The sequence below is a fragment of the Salvia hispanica genome, chromosome 2, assembly GCF_029641045.1.
Source record: "Salvia hispanica isolate PSC_SH4W2 chromosome 2, Shi_PSC_v1, whole genome shotgun sequence".
NCBI classification, from domain to species: domain Eukaryota; kingdom Viridiplantae; phylum Streptophyta; class Magnoliopsida; order Lamiales; family Lamiaceae; genus Salvia; species Salvia hispanica.
The window spans coordinates 4,817,892-4,841,288 of record NC_142693.1 but is presented as its reverse complement, the minus strand read 5'-3'; the positions used below and the strand labels follow the sequence as shown (position 1 = coordinate 4,841,288).

Sequence of the window (23,397 nt, the reverse complement as noted above, 5' to 3'; positions counted from 1 at the left end):
CTCTATCTATCCTTTGAAATGGATCCAAATTCTATGTACAATTCTTCATCATCTTCGGATGAAGATGAGGGAAATTTGCTAATGATGAACCTTTACATCCAAACACAAGAAATGATGCTTAGTAGAATCCACAGCAACAACTTGTTGATTCAACACCTTCGTGACCAACAAAGCCGCCAAGTGACACGTCGTGGTTCGGTTCCAGGGCATATTGTCATCAACCGTGATCGAGAGGGAGCTCACGTTAGGTTGTACAATGATTACTTTGCAGATAATCCATTGTACAATGAGGCCATGTTTCGAAGAAAATTCCGGATGTCTCGTTCATTGTTCGTTCGCATTGTGGATACAGTTAAGGAACATGACGACTATTTCATACAACGACAAGATGCAACGGGGAGGCTCGGACTATCACCCCTTCAAAAGGTAACATCAGCTATTCATATATTGACATGTGGTGTGCTACCCGATGCTACCGATGAGTACGTTAAATTAAGTGAGAGCAGTGCGATTAAAAGCCTAAAACGTTTTTGTCGTGCGATAATAGAGATTTTTTCAACTCAGTATTTGAGGGCGCCAACAAGTAGTGATATTGCTAGACTTCTATATATTGGCGAACAACATGGATTTCCAGGAATGTTAGGCAGTTTAGGTTGTATGCATTGGAAATGGCAAAATTGTCCTATAGGGTGGAGTAGTTCACATTCAGGTCGTAGTGGAAATCCTACGATTATTCTTGAAGCTATAGCGGATTATGATCTTTGGATATGGCATGCTTATTTTGGATTCCCTGACACCAGCATCGATGTCGTGTCAGCTTCATCTAATCTTTTCTATAATCTCACTCAAGATATTGCTCCTCTTGCTCACTATGTTATTAAAGGAAAAGAATACAATATGGGTTATTATTTAGCTGACAGTATATATCCAAAATGGTCTACGGTTGTGCAAACAATTGAAGAGCCTCATTCTCCAAAGACAGAATATTTTGCCATGAGGCAAGAAGCATGCAAAAAAGATTTAGAACGTGCAATTGGTGCTCTTCAAGCACGTTTTACAATCGTGGCAGGACCTGTGCGTCATTGGGATAAAGATGCATTGCGTGACATAATGATTACATGCATAATTTTGCATAACATGATAGTTGAGGATGAACGCGATTTTACTTCTCCAATTGAAGTTGCTAGAGAGGCGCCACAACCGGAAGTTGAGATGGCAACCAGTGAAGATGCCCGGTTTCAAGAGTACTTGTCTCGATATGAAGCAATAAGAAATAAAAATGCTCATCTAGAACTCCAAAATGCATTAGTTGATCATCTATGGGGACAACGTTGAGATTTTGAATTTTAAATTAAGCTATTGTATGTGCTAGTTGCATATCTTATGCAATTGTGGCATGTTTAATGTTTTTCAGCTGTTTAGATTGTTCAGTTTAGTGGAAGAATGTGTTTGAAATCTTAAATTTTAGCTGTTTTATGTATATATATGTTAGTAATAGTATATTTTATGTAATTGTTGCATGGTTAATGTTTTTCAGTTATTTAGATTGTTATGTATTGCACATTTGAAGCAGTACTCTTCAATTTTGAAAACTCAAAATAAATGCGTCTCCATTGAAAACTACCTTGATTTACTTACTGGTGTGGAGCAACACATTGCAGGTTGAGAACTTGAGATAAACATATATATCTTCAGAGTTTATTAGAAATAATAAAAATAAAAAAAGTACAGGATTATATAATAATTATAGAGGAATTGAAATCGATATAGAAATAGGTAAGATATGGAGTACATATTTTACGGATTGAAATCATCTGTATAATTAAATACATTCTGTCAAAATAATGATCGCAAACAAGCTTAACAATCTTCTATATATCAAATAAGTACTTTAAAAATTACTAGTTTGCAGATTATAAATCTATAAGTCACCAGATTAATGAAATTAAATGAGTTGGTTTTGGACTATAATAGTTACCAGAATATTGTCATACATATAGATAATTAACACTATTTTCCCATATAACACTATTTGGCTTTGCCTATATCCACGGGAAATCAAATACAGCACAAAGTAGTATAAATTAATTATGTTAGACATAAAGTACAATTCAATTTGAACAAGTGTATTCACCGATATAAGATAGCAATACAAGAATAAAAACTATTTGAATGATGGAATGTCATATATTTTCACAACTTTGTACAACAAATCCGCCAATAAAATAAAAAATTCGAACTACTAATTCAAAGTATAGAACAAATATTGAATCAGAAAATATCGATATATCGCTAAAGTTAACCAGACGCGCTCTGCTGCACTCTAGAATAGATATTAGTAGGCAAACAATGGAAGAAATCATCATATCAAAATAAATGGAAAATTTGAGAATAAAGCTGAAAATGCAGTAATAAGTAAAAAAATTTACTTATCCTGGACAGTATATTTGATGAAATCTATCAACCCTCAAAAACATCCCCAAAAAGAAGAAGGCAATATGGCTATATTCAACACTATAATAAAAGGGCTCTAAATAAATAACAAGTTTGTTGAAGCAAAATAATTTGAGATATATATTGCTGCTTGGGAACCTGTGTGAGCCTAATGAATCATTCATTCAAAAATATTTTAAACCCAAATCACATAAAAATAGCAAAATCATGATTCATTAAGCCACACAATTTCTGAAGCCACATTATTTTTAAAATGATTTTCAACCTCAACAAACTTTTCTATATAGAGCCCCTTCATTATAATGCCGAAATATAGCCTTCAATTGTGTCCCACAATAGTACAAACCCAAATCACATAAAAATAGCAAGTTTTGTTCTGATTTGTAAAACACAAGAAGGGCAACTACGACGAGCTTACGGAGAAGACACGATATCAATAGATTTAGAGACATTGATTTATAATACAATCATCAAAATGTATTTTCCAACATCACATATACAATAAAAATAGAAGTTAGAATGATATGTAAAATGCAAGGTGAAGTATGTTTATGGTTTGCATTATTGGTAACAAGGTCTTACCAAGATATGCTCAATACAATGCATCTCACACCATTTCTCCTCCTCTACAAATATTAGGACTTCTTTCATCATCCTCATCAGACCTAAACAATAATAAAAGACAAAATTAGAGCTCAAAAATATATCTTCAACTTAAAACACAAAAGGAAGAAAAATGTGATGAGAAGTAAAACCATGCCTGGAGAATTGAGCAGACAGTTTGTATTATTGTAAGAATGAGCAACACGGCTGCAGCGAGAACAGATAAGAAGGACCAAGGATTGCTGAAATAATTGCGTTTCAGCATCCGTCTCCATGTGAAACATTTGGCTCTCCACTGATGAAGACGATCCTTGCGGTATTTATTCAACTCCCCACAAAGCTCAGCAAAATAGAAATCCGTTGCTTCAGTCACAGCTTCCTTGTACAGATTGTTAAACAGGTTTGCTATGTGTTGGCTATTACCTAATTTATTTTCAATGATGTCCTTACCAACAAGTATATCAACATCATCTGGAGTGTCTATCAAGCTATCCATGAGTATGACATAACTTGTAATATTTTTGGAATAGTACCCAACATGTCCCAACTGCTCAAAGGCTATAAGATTCCGGAAGAATGTCTCAGTCGATGCGTTTACTGTCAATTTGGGGATCTTCAACTCACCTCTGTCTTTGGCAAACAGAACCTCAAACAAGCAATCTCCCTCTCCACTAGAAAACTTGACTCCAGCTTCTTGTAGCTCTGATGCACGACGAGTATATTCAAGCTTACTATTTGGAGAGAGCTTTTTTCGCAAACTTTCCTGACCACTAACTGACCCGGGTTTTATTGGCGGAGCATCGTGAAGAATCAGAAGAAACTCAACAAAATGTCTAGCCTTACAACATTTAGTTGTCAATGGTACCTTGTATGTGTTACCAACGTACTTGAAAAACTTGTGAGCAAGATGATAGATGGTGAGCACCTTGTCTTTGTGTATGAATGAAAGATCCACAAAACTCAATAGATTCTCCATTATACTTATAGGTAGCTGGTTCTCTAGCAACATCATATCATGCAACAAATCATTGTGCATATAAGGATGTTGAAATATGATCTCGTTCCGGTCCCTCAACTGAACAAAATAGTTTTCTAGGAAGAGTTCAACGATGAATATTCCATCCAACAGAATCACTTCAATAAGTTGCTTAGGAGACAGGTGGATTTTACCCTCGTAACAACCACGGACAAAGCTTTCTTCCCTTGTTGCAAACTTGACCAAGGCATGTAGGTCTATTCCAAATCTGCTCAAGAAATTATTCATGAATTTCAGTTTGTAAGCTTCCATGCCTTGAAGTTGGACTCGGTCACGATGAAGTGGACCAATTGACACCAATCGAGGAGTGTAGGATCCTTCATTTGCCTTGCGGAGCTTGTCAGAAACTTTGTATATACATGCTGCATACGAATATGAAGGATCGGCCGACAACTTATCTAACTTTTGATCGAAGGAAGATATCAAGATCTCAATCAGTTTAGTTTGTGAATTTTCATCTTCAGATCTCATCTCCTGGTTATGGGACCTGTCAGAAATATAGAGACTACATTTAAAGGCATGAATTGGACATTTATAGACGCATTTTAGTTATTCGAAAACATATCAGCTACTCTCTTTTGGATAAAACGATGTTGGCATCTCTATAACAATGTCCTCATTCTACATTCCATGATAAAAATGTTCGTCTTCAAAATATAACACACAAGCAAGCATTCTTTAACATTATTGCATATACATATATGAATACATGGACAAGGTAATAAACGTCAAAAGTAGCAACATTGTTTGCCACATACGATCAATGGCGGATCTAGGAGTTGATAATTGTGGAGTCGAATTGGACTAGACAACATAAATATTTAAATAATTATTTTTAATACAATGAAAATCAGTAACAAGTACATATTGAACCATGTTATGTCAACGACTATTTATGGAGTAGTATACTAATTATATTATTGATTTGTACTACAAAGTAAAAAACAAATTAATAGTCTATCCATACTACATTTTTCGTTCAACTTCAATTATTATGAAGACTTGAATTAATATTGGAACTTATATTAAAATATGGTAAAAATGGATTAGAGTGTCAACTAATCAAGAATAAAAGAAGAATGCCTAGTTTTGAAGAAAATTAAGGAAACTAAACCCTTTTCGGTGCAAGAAGCAAGCCCAGCAGAGAGCTTCATGTTGAGGATGGGGGCAGATGTGTAGAGACTGTGGGGTCGGCGGCCATTGGAGGGCGTTTCTCGGCGATTCTCCATAGCTGCTGCACACAATATAGTACTACTACTTATTCAACTTATGCAATCAGCAATAGCAAATTAACACTTTATAAGGTTAAAGTTTGACAATTTTGAAAGAAAATCAAATGCAGGAAGCTTCATGACATGAAAAAGTAAGCAAGACTTAGCAAGTACAGTTCCCACCCCCTCAACTTGCTTAGAAATGGAAAATCAAGAATAAAAATTGAAAACGTACTTAACTAAAAGTATTAGGAGGCATATCAATAATTTTTGCCATGAATTTCTACTTTTTTTTTTCTTCCCTATTTCTTTCTAGCCTAAGTTCTTCAAGAGTGTTCATTTTGAGAATAACTCAATCATTAACCACTTTTATTAGGACTTACCTCATATCGTAGTATATTAGAAGCAGGATCCAAGCAATTAGCTACTGAGGGGGCGTGTTCCAATCTTTGGCTAAACAGCAACAAATAAGCACAAAGAATTTGACTTTTTCCATGAACTAGTTATGTTACTGCAAAGAAAAAAAAATGGGTTTGGATCCCCTGGATACAGCACACTAAGCAGTGTAGGGAACGACGTCACTTTCCACCTTTTTCTTTTCTAATTTTTCTTATTTACTTATTTTCTTTTGTTTCCTTTTTCCTCATTAAACACATTTTCTTCTTTTATTGCTTGTCATTTTATTGGTATTAATGCAAAAAATAAATTTATTCCACCCTCGCTTAGTAATCAATTTAATGCAGCAAACTAAAGTCAAAACTATTTACACTACATAATCTTTACGAAATCTCAGGCTAATTTTTCAAGAACGACATATATAGATACTGTTCAGTTTCCTAGATGAAATAGTATCAAGATATAATATATGATTGAGTTGTAAAATTATTTTAGTTATAGGAGGTTAGATATGATTAATTATCTCATGATTATCCATCTAGGATTGAGTTGTGAGAAATCTCATGAACCAAACACATTTACATATTTAACCTTGAGATATCCCGGAAATAAATATATAGTGTGTTTGGTTGAATGAGATTCAACTCCACAGCTCAATCCTAGTTGAATAATAATGAGATAATTAGTTGAATTATATATTAATATTATTTTATCTTAGAAACCGAACCTCACTGTAGTGTATTATAAATCTTGTAAATGATATTATAAAATAGTTTGCTCATTAGATTGTGATTTAATATAATTAGGTATAAGTAATTACCAAATTTGTATAAGTGAATTTATTAGTGTTTTGGATCAAATTAGAGTGGAATAAATTTAGTTTTGCATAAAACTGATTAAATGATAAGGGACGGGACGAAGAAAAAGAGCTGAGGAAAGTAAACAAAAAAAGGAACTAAGATTATATTTGTACTATATTACAGTTATACAAAAAAGATAGTACTACTAAGTTTAAATTGTCGTCGGTAGTTACGCAAATATAAGGTAGAAGGATGCATTTTCAAGCGAAATGACGTCGTTTTCATTCCCTGTATGGAAGGGATATTTGTAGTGTACTAGAATTAAAAAAATTACTAGATTAGTATTTTTAAAAGCGTGAATTATATAAATGATATTTGAACTATGCGTTTTGCATACAAATGATTTAAATTTTATAAATATCATGGCTAGTCTCTGAATTAAAGTGTAATTACATTTATAGTACTTTTTCACTATTCATCACAATTTTATAGTACCCAAAATGCTCCAAGGCTTGAAGGGCATTTTTGGACTTTCATATCTAGGGACTGGATTTGATATATTTTTTTCTCTCTCTAGTACTGGATATGATATTTTCTTATAGTTTGAGTACCTTTAATGATAGTATTATTTACTTCACTTTTTTAATCACTTTATGTCGTATTTTCTTTCTTTCTCGTTCTCTAAAATTTTTAGAAAGTAAAACATTAAAATAAAAAAATACTATTATAAAATTCTTAAATACGGAATAAAATTTAAAATTATAAATTTAATCATCAAAAGAACTTGCAGCTAAATTTAGTTTTGACTATTAATTTTTTAATATTAAATATTAAAAAATTAAGATTAATTTAAAATTAAAATTTAGTGTAAATCAAAAAATTTTAATTTTTATTATTAAAAAATAATCAAATCACAATCAAAATTAAATTTTGTTACAAATTATTTTAACAATTAAATTTATAATTTTAATTTTTTAAAAATAATATAGTTAAAAATTTCATACTATTTTTTATTTTAATTTTTTACTTTCTAAAAGTTTTAGAGAAGGAGAGAGAAAAATGATATTCCCTCCGTCCCACTTTAGGAGTCCCGGTTTACTACTTTGGGGTGTCCCACTTTTAGAGTCCCGGTTAGAATATTCTATAATTGGTTACAGGCCCCACATTCCATTCATATTTATTATAAAACTAATATATGAAAGTAGGACCCATATTCCACTATCCTTTTTCACCAACTTTCCTTTATATTTCTTAAAATCCGTGCCGAACTCAACCGTTACTCTTAAAGTGGGAAGGAGGGAGTACTACATAAAGTGATTGAAAAAGGAAGTGAATAATATCATTTTAGGTATTCAAACTATAAGAAAATATCATATTCAGTACTAGAGAACCAATACATAGATATGAAAATCCGAAAATGCCTTTTTAGGGCATTTTGGGTGTAAAATTATGATGAATATTGAATAGTGAAAAAATACCATTACACCTTAGTTCAGGGACTACCCACAATATTTTTAAAATTTAAGTACCATATGCATGCAAAACGCATAGTTCAAGAACCATTTGCATAATTCACTCTAGTTAAAAAGTGATTGTGGGATTATGAATAGTTAGTCTCATGATGGAGTAAAAAAGTGGCTTGACTAGTCAGACCCATGGATAATGGATAGTATAATTATGAGATGAATAAGAGATTTCTCTCCGTTCTCTAATAATAGAAATTCATTCCCTTTTAGTTTGTCTATATAAATAAAAATTTTATTTTTGAAAAAATTCTTTCCCAATAATGAGTTATGTGTGATCCATTTTCTACTGATACATTTTCCTTTTATTCTCTATTTACTATATTAACTTTATACTCCCTCGATCTCAAAAATAGAAGTGGACATTTTCATTTTTAGTTTGTCCCATTAAAAATGAAATTGTTTCTAAAATAGAAAATAATAATCTCTCTATTTTTTCTTCTCTCTTTCCTATCTTCATTAACTCACAAAACAACACTACATAAAATCTGTGTCGAAAAGCAAATGTTGCATATTTAATGGAATAGAGATTATTAAAATATCTGTCATTTAAAAATTTCTTATTTTTAGAATCGTTGACCCCGTAAACAAAGATATCAATCATATGCTCGATGAGTGGTACGTATGTGGACCACATCCTTGCAATGTCTGTGACTCTGTTGTTCCATCTTTAGGCACATGTCTACTCTTTGATTAGTCAGATTTGGATCTCTGCTGTGGCTACTAGCACAGCCTGTTACACTCATCCCGTTAATTTTTATTTAAATTATAATAGTAAAATATTTATTTCCTTTATTATAAATTAATTAGATGTGTGTGATCCTTCTCCTTGATTCGTCTCCATCACTTCACAAACCATTCACAATAAGAACTCATAACATTAATTTGGAGATGGATCCCCTGCTGTGCACACACAACGATATATTTTTAATATATGGCAGTGGTAGGTGGGAATCATTCATGGCATTGCATTAGTTTCAACCAACCAAAGTCAAATATGTTAATTACTCTTTCAATTTAGTCGGACGCCGTGAAGTAAATTATCGCACCTACGGTCCAACCAATTGGGAGAGAATCAATAGATTCCTTTTCGGGAGCGATTCATCCTTCCCGAACGCAGCATACAACTCTCCGTTGTACTGCGCTCTCCAAGTGTGCTCCCATTTCGAATCAAGAGATAGATAAATAGACACATCCCATTGCACTGATCGGGGGCGTTCATAGTGACTGAGGGAGTACAATTTACATATTCAGGAAGAAAAACAAATTGCTTTGTCTATCTACTAAAATAGGGAGTATTCCATCTTTAAGAGAAAAGGAAGAAAGGATATTCAGAAAGAGCTAAGGTATGTATGTTTAAAAATGATTGAATATATTGCGTTTTACATTATGTTTAATTTTTATTTTTGGATGTCTTTTGTTCATTACAGATAGTTAGTAGAATCGAAAAAAATTTAAATATATCTAACACAAATGGAAAAGATTATTGCCTAATTAAGCGCTATATATCTATCATGTTATCAGTACAAAAAAATGGAGCAGGGTGCTTCTGCTGCACTCCTTCAAGGTCTTGTTCAAAACCTCATCGAGCATTCGAAGAATGAGATCTCACGTGTCGGACGTCCCGGCAAAGCAGCAAAGATAGGTGAGAGTCTTGAGATGATCCAGAAATATTTGAACGATGCAGAGAGGACGGAAGGTAGGGATGTGAATATCTGGTTGAAAAAGCTCGAAGATATGGCGTTCGATGCTAACAACCTTTTGGATGAACTCAGCTATACTTCTCTGTCCAAACAAGTCAAGTCCCTCAAACAAACGAAACAAAGCGCCGGCTTCTCATTCTTCAACAATATCGTACGTTCCCTCGATATCGCTACTAGAATCAACAAGTTCAATAAGGATTTGGAGTCCATTAAAAAAGAGGCACGGAGGCTTGGCCTTAGAGAGAGGCCCCATCCCGATGTGCCTGCGTTGGTTAATGCTACTTACGAAGCTGATTCATTCAGTCTTGATCCGATTTTTATTGGAAGAGATGAGGTGGTGCGGGATATAATTGAGATACTCACCACTGTTGTCACAACCGATGCACGAATTTCCATCGTTGCGATTGTGGGAATGGGAGGAGTGGGGAAGACAGCCTTGACTAGAAAAGTCTTTGATTTTCTGAAGAAAAGGACCCACTTTCAATCACATATTTGGGTGCATGTTTCTCATTTTTTTGATCCAAAGAGTCTTTTCAAGAAAATTCTCAAAGAGCTGACTTCTTCTGATCAAGTTCAAGTAGAGAGTATGGAAGATATCCTGGAAAGGCTTGAAGAAGCTTTGAAAGAGAAAACTTATCTTTTCATTCTTGATGATGTCTGGAATGAAGATCCTGTCATTTGGGATGATTTTATGAATCATTTGTTGGGGGTTACTTGTACTAAGGGTAATGCAATTGTTGTCACAACAAGAATTACGTCTGTAGCTGTAACTGTGAATGCAATTCATACGCTTCCGCTGACAGGGGTTTCCGATGAAGATTGTTGGTCAATTATCAAAGCAAAATGCTTCAGAAATAAAGATTTTCCGTTGGCGTTTGAGGCTATTGGTAGGAAGATCGCAGCAAGATGTCAAGGTTTGCCGTTAGCTGCCAACGTCGTTGGTGGAGTACTGCGCACTGAATCTAAAGAAGTATGGCTCTCAATTGAAGAGAAATGGCTTCCGAACGATGAACAGAATCATATCAGAGACATATTGAGGTCGAGCTTTGATAATTTGTATCCATCATCACTTAAGAAGTGCTTTGCGTATTGTTCGATTTTTCCTAAAGGTCGCAAAATTGAAAGTCTTAAACTGATTGAGTATTGGATGGCAGAAGGATTTCTTGAAGTTGGTGGAAGCAATGACACCAACAATTGCATGGAACATACAGGAGAAAAATTTATCAATATTCTCTTACAGAATTCTTTACTTCAAGTTGCAGAAAGGGATGATGATGGAAATGTGACAAGTTGTGTGATGCATGATTACACGCATGACCTCGCGAATTCAATTTTATCTTCTCGTAACATATATGGCATGAGCCGAGTGAGATACATGATTTACGACGAAGGATCAGATGGATCAGATCCTATTTCAAAAGAAGTGGCAAAATATTTGCGCACGTTATTCGTTCAGGGTAAAACTTTTGATACCATGTTCTCGGACTTCAAATGTTTGCATAATCTAATTCTTTCTGGTGACAACTTTGAGGAGTTGCCGAGTGCAGTTAGGAAGTTGATACATTTGAGAAACCTTGATATTTCAAATACCAAAATTGGAAACTTGCCGGAGTGGATTGGTGAACTCCATCACTTGCAAACACTAAGAGCATGTAAGTCGCATTTGGAGAAACCGAAACTGCCAAGTACATTGAAGAACTTGTTTAACTTAAGGCATCTTTATATCAAGCGGAACACAGAGTTGCCTGCAGAGATTGGGAGGTTAACTTGTCTCCAAACACTACCAGTCTTTAGAGTGGGCAAAGACAAGGGATATCAAATTGAAGAACTCGGAAGTTTGAAAAATCTCAAAGGAAAACTAGAGATCAGTAATCTGGAGAAGGTGTATGATAGGAAAGAGGCTCTAAAAGCAAATATATTTGAGAAGCTAAACTTGTCTGAATTGGTGTTAAGATGGGAGGCAAGCAGAGAAGGTGAAAGGAATAATGAAACTGTTTTGGATGAAAAAAATAATAAGGCTGTGTTGGAAGGCCTCCAGCCTAACTACAATCTAAAGAGGTTGAAGATTGCAGGGTTTAAAGGAAAAATATTTCCATCATGGATAGTTGAAAGTGGGCTTGACAATTTAATTGAGATCAAACTCAGCAGCTGCCAAAAATGTGAAGAAATCCCAACACTGGGGCACTTGCCAAATCTCAAATCTCTTACTTTGAAAAGATTGAGTAATGTGAGGTCGATGCAGTCTTCTTTCCACATGACTGGCAACAACGACGGAATATTCTTTCCAGCACTGGAAAGTATCATACTGTTAAATATGGCCGAGCTGAGCGAGTGGACAATAGAATCTGACAATGAAGTGAAGGTATTTCCTGGCCTTAAATCCTTGAAGATGTACCACTGCTACAAATTGGAATGCCTCCCGAACTGCTTATTCCGGGGCACTCAGAGTTTATTGGAGTTGGATATAAGGCATTGCCCCAAGTTGAAAGCATTACCGGATGGTTTGCACGCTCTCAATTATCTGGAGCATATGACTATCAGAGGGTGTCGCAATCTGGAGTTCATAGCAAATCCAAGTGGCGGGGGGAGCTTAACTTCCCTTCGTAGTTTGGAGATTCGGGATTGCCAGGAGCTGGCAACAATGGTGGAGCCATCGGCACATTTGCTCGAGAAAGTGTCTATGGTGGAACTAAAGAGCCTTCAGAATTTACCCAGGTTTCTTGATTGCTTGGCAAAATCACCTCTGCTAGTAGAACTGACCATTGTTGCTGTTCCGGAAATCACTTCTAGTGTCAAGATTTGGCCTTTTCAAAGCTTGAAAAAATTGGAGATTGATGTTAGCAGGCAGTGGTCAAAAGAGAATAGTGAGGCCATCAGAGCAAGAGTAGATGGCATATTGAAAAACTGCCACTCTTCACTTGGTGAGCTAGCTTTGACAGGGCTAGAAATATGGGAATGTTTGCCTGACTCACTTCAACTTAGCACTGCTCTTTATAGTTTGGAGTTGGCAAATGTTGGAGTACAAGCATTGCCTGAATGCTTTGGAAAGCTCTCATCTCTAACAAGATTGAGCCTCACTAATTGTACAAAACTGAGGGGGCTTCCCCCAATGCAGAGCCTCATCAAATTACAGGAGTTGCACATCCGCGACTGTCCCAAATTACGAATCAATGCTGAGAGGCACAAGTTCTCGAGTCGCACGCTCATCTTCATTAATGGTCACCAATTTGGCTAGTATTTTCGTATGGTGGGATGTTTTTCTTTTGACCATATCTACTATTACTATCATCAAAGTATCAACTTATTAGTATGTCTTAACAGGTATGTATATGTCTGCAAGGATTGAATCTTTTGCATTCCTATAACATTGTCTAGGGTGAAGAAGAGTAAGGTTAGTTTGAAAGGAACACGCACTACAACAAATGCATAGTTAATACTCCATCTGTCTGACTCTAAGTGGAATATTTCAAGATTTTATGCAGCTTTAGTTTGTAAGTTGAGAGGAGAGAGAATAAAGTATAATTGATAATAAATTAGAGAGTGGAATATTTCAAGATTTTATGCAGCTTTAGTTTGTAAGTTGAGAGGAGAGAGAATAAAATATAATTGATAATAAATTAGAGATGATGTTGATTCCATTTTAGTTTTACATTTACTTTTAGTTTGAGATGATCTTGATTGTGGATATACATATGGATTTTGTTATGTTTCAAGTCAATTAGTAGTATTACACAATACTACTAATGATGTCTAGCCAGCTCCACCAACACTATTTTACTTTACCGCGCTTGCAATAGCGCTCATTTGTAATCATATTATTAGACAAAATCTAAAATTCTACTTATAATGTTAAGTAGTCTAGTACATAAAACTCAATCCATTCAAGAATAAAAACTCGTTTAATGATGGAATATGTTATTACTAGTATAAGAGTATATTTTCACAACTTTGTTACAACAAATCCGTGACAGAAATAAACTAATTCGTGGCTTAAAATAAATAAATACACAATTCGAACTACTAATTCAAAGTTCGCAAAAAATATTGAAATGCAGGAAAAACGCCATCGATAGTTGAAGTTTCGCCTCTGCTGCAATCTAGACTTGGTAAACAAATGACAAAAATCATCACATCAAAATATACAGAAAAAACAATGAAAAAAAACCTGAAATGCATTAAAAAGATTAAAATATTAGATAGAGTAGGAATTTTGTTACTTGTAACTGCGGCCTTGAATACCATATTTGATGGAATTTATCAATACCCAAAAACTTACTCAAAAGGAAGAAGGCAATATGGCTATATTCGACACTATAATAAAAGGGCTCTAAATAAATAACAAGTCAGTTGAAGCAAAATAATTTGAGATATATATTGCTGCTTGGGAAACTGTGTGAGCCTAATGAATCATTCATTGAAAATATTTTAAACCCAAATCACATAAAAATAGCAAAATCATGATTCATTAAGCCACACAATTTCTGAAGCCACATTATTTTTAAAATGATTTTCAACCTCAACAAACTTTTCTACATAGAGCCCCTTCATTATAGTACCGAAATATAGCCTTCAAATGTGTCCCATTATCAGTAGTACAATCCCTGCAAAAAAAAAATATTCGTTAATAATTAAAAATAGTTAAATCAAAAATAAAAAAATGGAATAAAAAGGACAGTAATGGTGATTTACTGTGACGTAATAGCCAGAACAGAGTACGATAAAAGGTAAAACTGGAAAAGATAAATTCATCAAACCAACCAATTTCACTAAATCGGGTAAAAGGAAACGGTTGAAATTAAAGTAAAAAACTAACAACCAATTTCAGTAAATTAACAGGCGATCTATAAATATATCTAATAATTCTCACAATAAGCAATTGAGATGAGCAAAATACATCTCTTAAAACATAATTGAAACAAAATTAACGGTAAATGTTGAATAATAATGGAAAATTATTCAAAATCAGATAAACTGGAGCAAACGAGATACCTTGCCGCCGTAAATCGAAAGCCGATCACTGCAACAATTTCACACCATAAATACTCAAATTACTGGGAGGATCGGAAGAGCTGAAAGAAGAAGAAGAAGTGATTTATGAGGGATGGAGGTATAAGAAGTAGTGAAGTGGTCGATCAATTTATAGAGGCTTAATACTTGGGGAAGAGTCTAGGGTTTTAGGGTTTGTGGGCTACATTGTTCACCGTCATGAATATGGGCCTCAATTCTTTTTTATTAAATAAATATTAGTAACACGAAAATTACAACTATTTTTATTTTTATTTTTATTTTTATTTTTATTTTTATTTTTATTTTTATTTTTATTTTTAGACATTCACCAGCTATCATATCGTAGTGCATTGCAAATGGTAGAAAACTGGCCCATTGATTAAAGTTAATTTTATACTACCTCGTCCATTAAAATTTGTCCAACTTTTCCATTTCCATCGGTCCCCAAAATTTGTCCCATTTCACTTTTACCATTTTTGGTAGTTGATAGAAATCCATAGGTTCCATTTCACTTTTACCATTTTTGGTAGTTGATAGAAATAGTTGATAGAAATCCATGGGTTCCATTTCACTTTTACCATTTTTGGTAGTTGATAGAAATCCATGGGTTCCATCCTAAAATCGGAGGAGGATTTTGGTAGTTGATAGAAATCAATAGTTTACATCCTAAAATCAATTGGTGATAGGAGAAGGGCCCATGAGACTTATATACTAGTTTCAGTTTTCTCTTGACACCGATGTGGGACAGTCATATGTTATATTTTTTAGTTTCAATTGCCAATACCCTCTCTCAAACCCTTAAGCTGAACCTTGGAGGGGTTGGACTTTTTCTAATCGATTGGACAATCAGCCCAATTTTTAAGTCCAGATATACTGCTGGATCAGTCATTTTTTTGGGTCAGTTGAATTTGACCCACAATCGGCGACTCGCTTTGATACCATGATAGAAATCCATGGGTTCCATCCTAAAACCAATTGGTGATAGGAGGAGGGCCCATGAGACTTACATACTAGTTTTAGTTTTCTCTTGACACCGATGTGGGACAGTCATATGTTATATTTTTTAGTTTCAATTGCCAAACAGTAGTGGGCCCCATCTTCCACTAATTCATTCTTACTCACATTTTATTATAAAACTAATATATAAAAGTAAGACCCACAATCCACTAACTTTTTCAACTCACTTTCTATTACATTTCTTAAAATCCGTGCCGGATCAAAGTGGACAAATTTTAGTGGAAGGAGGTAGTATTAAAAACCCATAAAAATAAAAGTAAACCATGATTATTGAACCATACAATTTCGGAAGACATGTTATTTAAAACATACTACTCCCTCCGTCCCAATTAAGTTGAGTCATATTCCTTTTTGGAATGTTCCAATTAAGTTGAGTCATTTTCTTTTTTTAATTAAAAATAAAACATCTGATCACTATCTATTTTACTCTCTCTTTAACATTCCTACTTTATTCCTCTATACTACTTTTAAATACAATTTCTTAATTTCTGTATCCAAAATTTTTGTTTCAATTTAGTTTAGGGTGATCCTTTTGTCGACGGATGCTCCTATTACACTCATAGTCTCTGAAGGATGAGAACCAACTATGTAGCATCTACATCGAGAATTCAAGTATTACATATGCCATTAGTCCGATCCTTTGTTGGAACTACTTGTAATAATGAACTTGCAAAATGGATTTGTTTATCATAAAGAGATTGGTCATCCCTGATCCTGCTTCACCTTAATTGTGAGTATTTGAACAAGTAAAAGTTCTGTCTTGGTTCGAGTGGGGATAGCATTTCTCTTCTGCATGTCCATGGAGTTTTGAAAAATCCAAACATCTCAGAGATAAAGAGGTAGGAATTTCCCGAACGAACCGCACTCATTCATATACATCAGGAGTCCATTAATAAAAAGGGACTGGGAAAAGCTTGAACCCAATTTCTACAGTATCAATATAAGCCCAATTGAAATTCTTGGACGGTGGGAGTTCTACGTTTCAACGTCAAGTAACTGAGACTAGGAATATTCGAAGACCTTGGTTGATGTCATGCCACATGTTAGAATTTTTTTTTGAAAAAAATGGAGAAATTCGAATGTCCAACTTTTATCCTATGTTTTGAGCCCAAGCCCAAATTACATATTTTAATTACTGTAACTTATGTATTTTTCATTGTTTGTTTTGTAATTTTAGTTTATCTGTTTATTTTATACATTATACCGTACAATAATAAAATATTTTAAATAATATTGTTTAAAAATACTATATAAATAAACTTTAGTTAAAGTGCATTATTACATATATAATTTGTCTTAAAATATTAGTATAAACATACATATGTAGTATACCTCAAAAGTGACACGATTCAATCAAAAGTGACACGATTCACTTTTGTTGGGAATTGTATTGTAAAAGAAAAAGGAAGTCGGTCCATTATACATACAAAAAGAATTACATTTAACGTCGCTCCATTTTTTTTTTTTGGAAGAAAAAGAGAGAAGTCAGAGGATTAGTAATAGGAAGAAATTTTTAGAAAGGACTCAGAAGAGAAAGCATCAAGGTTATAAAATGAGAAGAGGCTCGAGTGAATTATATCATAACTTAGGTATAAAATGAGAAGAGGCTCGAGTGAATTATATCATAACTTGGTGTGTATAAATCATACTTTTACTTTAGATGTGTTATGTTATTTGATTGCTATATGTAAAATTAGAGTGACTATCTAGATTATACGATGAAATATGATATGAATATATGAGGTGCGAGGGATATACTTGTATTAGAATTATTTGATAGAATATTTGATGCATATATAGTCAATAGAATTGATATAGTTTACATATGGTGTTGAAAGTACATGAATCATATAATTAAAGAGGATATGTGACAGTCTTGTTCTGGATCTGAAAATACAGAGGAACCTATGAGTCCAATTACAGAGGGACCTTTGGGTCATAGAGGGACCTATGAGTCCAAGAGAGACCTTCGGGTCATAGAAGGACCTATGAGTCCAAATACAGAGGGACCTATGAGTCCAATTACAGAGGGACCTTCGGGTCATAGAGATATCCCGGACAGATACTGGATTTGATTTGTCACGTTATAATAAACTAGACAGAGAGGCATATACATATGAATGTGAAATTGTTTATAATATTTAATGTTTATGGTTATATGTGTTGGTTAGAGAATGTGTTTGATTTTTTTTGGATGTGAAATTAAAGGTGAAATTTATATATATTGGATTGTGGCTCATAGATATCATTGATATAAATAGATGTTGATTTTCGAATGTATCTTATATGAATGTTTTATTTGACATGTGGAATAATAGCTTTAAAAATTATGGAATTTATTTATTTTAAGAATATACAATTACAGAGGGGTTGAGATGTGTCAGTTTAAGTGGTATCAGAGCAGGGTTATGATTTTATTGGGATATATGAGATATGTTGGTTATAAGTTACATTTGCTTTTAACAATTCTGGAATATGGACAACCCGACCAAGGAGAGAAGGGTGAGCTCTTGTATTGTTTTTTATTTTTATTTTTATATATGTATATTATATATTTGTGGTATCACTGATTAGAACTTGCTCGGTTGAACAAGAAGAGGGGAAACTTAGAATAATGATGTGGATTAAAATAAAATGATGTAACTTTTTGTGTAGTATTGAAATCTATGCAAACCAGATTTATCAATTAGTGATTTTATTAAATGATATAGTATTTTAATGTGCTTAATATAATTTATTATCATCCAACCTTTTGACTTATTAAAGAAATCCTAATGACATAATTATTTATTGAAATAAATTTTTAATGTAAGTTAGTTCAATATCACAAAAAATAAATAGAAAAACAGTAAAATTTTTCATCTGAGATATACTAATGACTTAGTCTTGATTGTGATCTAATACTGCAAAATAAAAAAAAAATCAAACTAGCTATTTATTCTCATCAACCTTTTAATTCATTATAGAAATATTAATGACTATTATTTAATTAAATAAATTTTTAATATACTTAAAATATAATAAATTATTTATTCTCATCCAACCTTTTAATTTATTAAAGAAATTATAATGATGTTTGTATTTAATTAAATAATTTTTTTAAAAGTGCTTAAAAATCTAATACTATTAGAATAATCTAAATAAATCAATTAGTAATTTATTCTCATCCATCCTTTTATTTTCTAAAAAAATCCTAATAACAAAATTACTATAAACAAAACAAACACCCACCACATCTTAAGAAATCATCAACTTTGTAGACTTAATCAAATTATGCAAATTATACAAATATTGCATACATTTAGTTGTTTATCAATACAATCAAAAACATATATTAGTAATTTTTTATGCTATCAATACATATACTAATAATTTCTTACCATCTTGCTCATTTAATCAATGAGTTATTCACGAAATTTGAATATCAAGTAAAATAATTAGAATAATTAGTCCTAAAATGAACAGGCAACAATTCTCATTTTTTAGGGGATTACAATGACATATTGTTGCGAAATAACGTGTATACAATCAAAATTAATGCACTCATGTAGTAAGTTCATCCATTAAAAGCAGTAGTAATATTGTGGTTAACTTTGAGATTTGTGCATTAAATTTTTACTGGAAATATAAGTGCAATTAATACATAATTTTAATTCAAATTCGAAAAGGCAGGAGAGAGATTATAGTTAAAAAACGAAAATTAGGTTGAAGGTTAATACAGTCATTTAAATTTATCCACTAACTACAAATAATATTTTAATAAATAATTCATACTTAAATTTAGTAATATATCCTCGTGTGGTTAACTATAATGTGGTTGTTTAGCATCACTCTTTCTTAAAACCCGCATCCAACTCAACCGGATGTCCTAATGCTGGACGGAAGGAGTAGTTCTTTTCAAATTTGTTTCAATTGATAAAGTTTTGCTTCCTATAAAAATTTTGATCACAAGTAGATTCAAACTTTGAGCTGCTAATGATTTTTTTGTTTATTTACATTGTTTTATTTTGCAAAATAGTATACGTACTATGTGTTGTATTTACTCCATAACTGTATCACACTATTAACGACATATTGTTATTTGGTATTCTCTTTATCGGATTAAATATCTCACTTTAACTCAACACAAATTTTTTAAAAAGCAAAGAAAATTAGTTTAAAAAATTATTGAAATATAGTTATTAATTTTAGAATAAAATAAAACTAATAGCAATTTAATAAACCCAAATAAGTCCTACTTAATTTATAAGATCAAGCCATATGCGGTACTATATTAGTACATACTAGCTTCAGTTAAACTTTATTTATTGGAATGAAGAACTAATTTTCTTATTCCGGCCTGACAAGTTAGTCATTTACATCACTACTACTCATTCTACTGATTTTGTTCCATAAAAATAAACCATATTTTATTTATTATTTATCCCATAAAAAATTAATCCATGTCCATTTACAGTAACCATTTTTCTTCTTCTCATTTATTTTATCATTTATGGTGCCACCACCCATTACACAATTTCAACTATTTTTTCTCATTCTCTCATACTTTACTAATTACACATTATTAACTCAGTGTCAACCCTAAATGGCCTATTTCTATGGTGGGACGGGGGAATAAAACATTTCAACATGCTTGATCTAAAAAAACCTTCAAATTCATAGTCGAAGATCCATCTTCCGCCGCAGCTTCTCTGGCCAATCCCTTCCATTTATTAGCACTGCGTCTGAATTCCAAACTCTTCAAACCACCATCCATCACTTTCTCAACACACCTCCAAATCTCACCACTCTCCACAATCCCATCCTCATTACCTCTAACCCTAACCCCAATCCTCCACACATCCTCTATCATCTTCGCATTCGTCCCCTGATCCGTCCAACGAGGAAACGCCACGACCGGGACCCCACACGACAGGCTCTCCAGAGTCGAGTTCCACCCACAGTGCGTTACGAAGCATCCCAGCGAGGGGTGCTTCAGCACCTCGAGCTGGGAGCACCACGTCACAATCTTCCCAATCTTATACAAATCTTCCAAACAGCTCAGTTTCTCTTCCTCTTCCTCCTCGCCTCGCAATACCCACAAAAACGGCCTCCCAGAGCGAAGGAGGCCAGCCGCGATCTCCTCCATCTGTGGCTTCGGGAGCCTCACCAGGCTCCCGAATGCCACATACACAACCGACGACTGCTGCTTCGAGTTTAGCCACTCGATGCAGCCGTCGGATTTCTCGTATAGGTCGTCGACGAACGACTTCTCCTCCGGATCCTCGCCGTTGACAAAAGCGGATGGAATCAGCGGTCCGACTCCGATCAGCTCGTAGCGGTCGATCGCAGCCAGCGCTTCCGCCTCGAGCGAGTCAAAGGTGTTGACGAACACCTTCGGCTTGCTCGCCTCGGCATCGAGCGCGTCGAACTGCTCCTTAAACGCTGCAAGCGCTTCCGAGGACGAAGAAGGGAGGAGGAAGGAGGGAAGCTCGGTTTTCGAGAGCGGCGGAGCTCCGGGGATTTCGATTTTCCAGCCTGGATCATCCGATTTTGCGGTGATTTCATCGGAAAATCCGTTGAAAAAGTGGTAGTAAATGGTGAAGACGGTGGCCGGTTGGATCCAGAGGAGCGTGCTGGGGATGTGGAGCTCACGCGCCACCTCCGTCGCCCAGGGGAGGAGGAGCGTGTAGACTAGGCACGTGACGGGGCGGCCCTCCTCCGCTGCGGCGGCGATGGCGTCTCTCAAGGCCTTGGAGCCGTTTTTTCGCATCGCTTCCATGAATTTTTTAGTGTCGTCGCTGAGCTTGTAACCGCCGTCGTATCCGTCGGAGAATGTGAGGAAGGTTAGGCCCTTGGTGGCGGCGGTCTCCGCCATGAGCCGCCGCGCGGAGAGGCTGGTGGCGAAGGTGACGTGGATGCCCATTTTTATGAGCTTCTTTGCAAATTGGAGGGAAGGGTTGACGTGGCCTTGTGCTGGCAGGGTTACTAGGAGCACGTGGCGGTGTTCCATTGGTCGAGTAGGATTTTCGGTGCACTATTTAAGTGATGAATTGCAAAGTTGGAATGTGTAAATATGTGTAGATAAAAGTTTGGGATAAGTAGTGGAGGCATGAGTTTGTGACGTTTGAGGTGACGACTGACGAGTGCAAAATCAAAGATGAATTTTCCTTGCTAGTTTGATTAAAAATAAGATTATGAGGTTGAGATTCAATAAAAAAATCAAAGATGAATTTTCCTTGTTGTTTCAATCATGAGGTTTGAAGATCAAAAAGAGGTATGCAAAATCATGCACGTGATAAACAAAAGGACAAGGAAAAGGGTGAATCATGATGCAATGGAATAAGCTTGCAACCATCCTTCAATAATTGAGTTGTCATGCAGCAAAAATTGTCATTTTGTTTAGTTATGGTCCTTGACGTAAATATGAATGACGAATCCAAAATTTTTATATAATTGGAAAAAAACGAGAAGATTGCTTATAACTAATCACTTCGTTATATTGGCAATTTTAAAAAGAAAATTTATGTGGTTTGAGATGGTCATTGCTGGCATGAAACTAATTCACAATCATGAATGATGCAATGTGTGGTTGTTGACGCCGTATCGACGCCAATATGTATATCATCAAATTAATTCAACAAAGTTATCAGTTTATAGTTCAATCCATTAGGTCAATTTAACCATGATTCCACATTTCCATGAGTCTGAGTCAAAATATTGTTGCTAATGAGCACATTTATTAAAAGACATTGTACTAGATAAAAATAGCTAGGTCAAGTAATGGTCAATCTCTTAAATGTTTGTTATTCAAAGAGCTGAAAAGTCAATCAATATGTTTGCACTCCAAGTCATTAATTAGGCATTTTTGTTCTCTCTTGGATACGTGGCGCGCGGAAATACGTAGTGCAGAGATATACGACTCTGTAATAATTAAAGAGAGACTATTTTATTTTTGATTTTAAATTCATTGAGCCACTAATTCTTTAGTCTCAAGTTGCACGTAAATTAGCTTAAATTAGTACTCCTACATATATATGGAAGGTCGATTTGAATTGCCAACTTATTTTTTACTCTCTCAATCCCTCGTTAAGTGGACCCTACACCGACTCACTTCTTCCAGTCTCATTTCATTATAAATTAAATATATAAAGATAATTAAGATTCATATTCTTCTAATTTTTTCAATAACTTTCTTGTATACCTCATCAAAAGAAGTACTCCCTTCATCTACGAAATATTGTCCATATTTAACTCGCTGAGGATTTTAAGAAATGTGAATTGAAAAAGTTAATGTATTGTAGATCCCACATTTATACTATATATAATAGAATGCGAGTGTAATGAGTTAGTAGAAAGTGAAGTCCATTCACAAAAAATGAGAAAAAGCAAAGTGGACAATATTTCACACAGACGGATTATATTACTACTTTACGGTGGTGTTCAGTTTTCTAAATAAAACAGTACCAAGATGTAGTCTATGATTGAGTTGTGAGGTTTATTAGGTTGGAGGGGATTGACTATGACTAATTATCCCATGATTATCCATCTAGGATTGAGTTGTGGATTTCAATCTCATAAACCAAACGCACTACTTATTTAATCTAAGGATACAATCTTGCAACCGCCCCTAGTATTAATGAAAAAGTAACACTACTAGTATTAATT

The 23,397-nt window shown here is 34.3% G+C and overlaps 2 protein-coding genes, 1 long non-coding RNA gene and 1 pseudogene across 3 annotated transcripts; 1 reads left to right on the top strand and 3 right to left on the bottom strand.

Moving 5' to 3' along the window:
* Nucleotides 1–2,891: 2,891 nt before the first annotated feature.
* LOC148931466 (UPF0481 protein At3g47200-like) lies at nt 2,892–4,599 on the bottom strand. The gene is made up of 2 exons (XM_089064544.1): nt 3,215–4,599; nt 2,892–3,119 (listed from the first exon to the last, which is right to left on the bottom strand). The coding sequence occupies exons 1-2, from the start codon at nt 4,562–4,564 to the stop codon at nt 3,114–3,116; spliced, it is 1,356 nt and encodes a 451-aa protein (XP_088920670.1). The 5' UTR covers nt 4,565–4,599; the 3' UTR covers nt 2,892–3,113.
* A 4,957-nt stretch (nt 4,600–9,556) lies between these two features.
* LOC148931465 (disease resistance protein RGA2-like) lies at nt 9,557–13,404 on the top strand. Its single transcript, XM_089063428.1, has one exon. The coding sequence runs from the start codon at nt 9,557–9,559 to the stop codon at nt 12,959–12,961; it is 3,405 nt and encodes a 1,134-aa protein (XP_088919554.1). The 3' UTR covers nt 12,962–13,404.
* Nucleotides 13,405–13,614: 210 nt separating this feature from the next.
* On the bottom strand, nt 13,615–14,906 carry LOC125201693 (uncharacterized). The gene is made up of 2 exons (XR_007172959.2): nt 14,716–14,906; nt 13,615–14,327 (listed from the first exon to the last, which is right to left on the bottom strand). It is a non-coding gene; the product is annotated as an uncharacterized LOC125201693 (long non-coding RNA).
* Nucleotides 14,907–20,227: 5,321 nt separating this feature from the next.
* On the bottom strand, nt 20,228–21,887 carry LOC125212612 (UDP-glycosyltransferase 75C1 pseudogene; annotated as a pseudogene).
* Between the last annotated feature and the right edge of the window lie 1,510 nt (nt 21,888–23,397).

Coding starts and splice junctions, on each gene's coding strand:
- LOC148931466 (XM_089064544.1), bottom strand. CDS start 4,564: ATGAGATCTGAAGATGAAAATTCACAAACTAAACTGATTGAGATCTTG.
- LOC148931465 (XM_089063428.1), top strand. CDS start 9,557: ATGGAGCAGGGTGCTTCTGCTGCACTCCTTCAAGGTCTTGTTCAAAAC.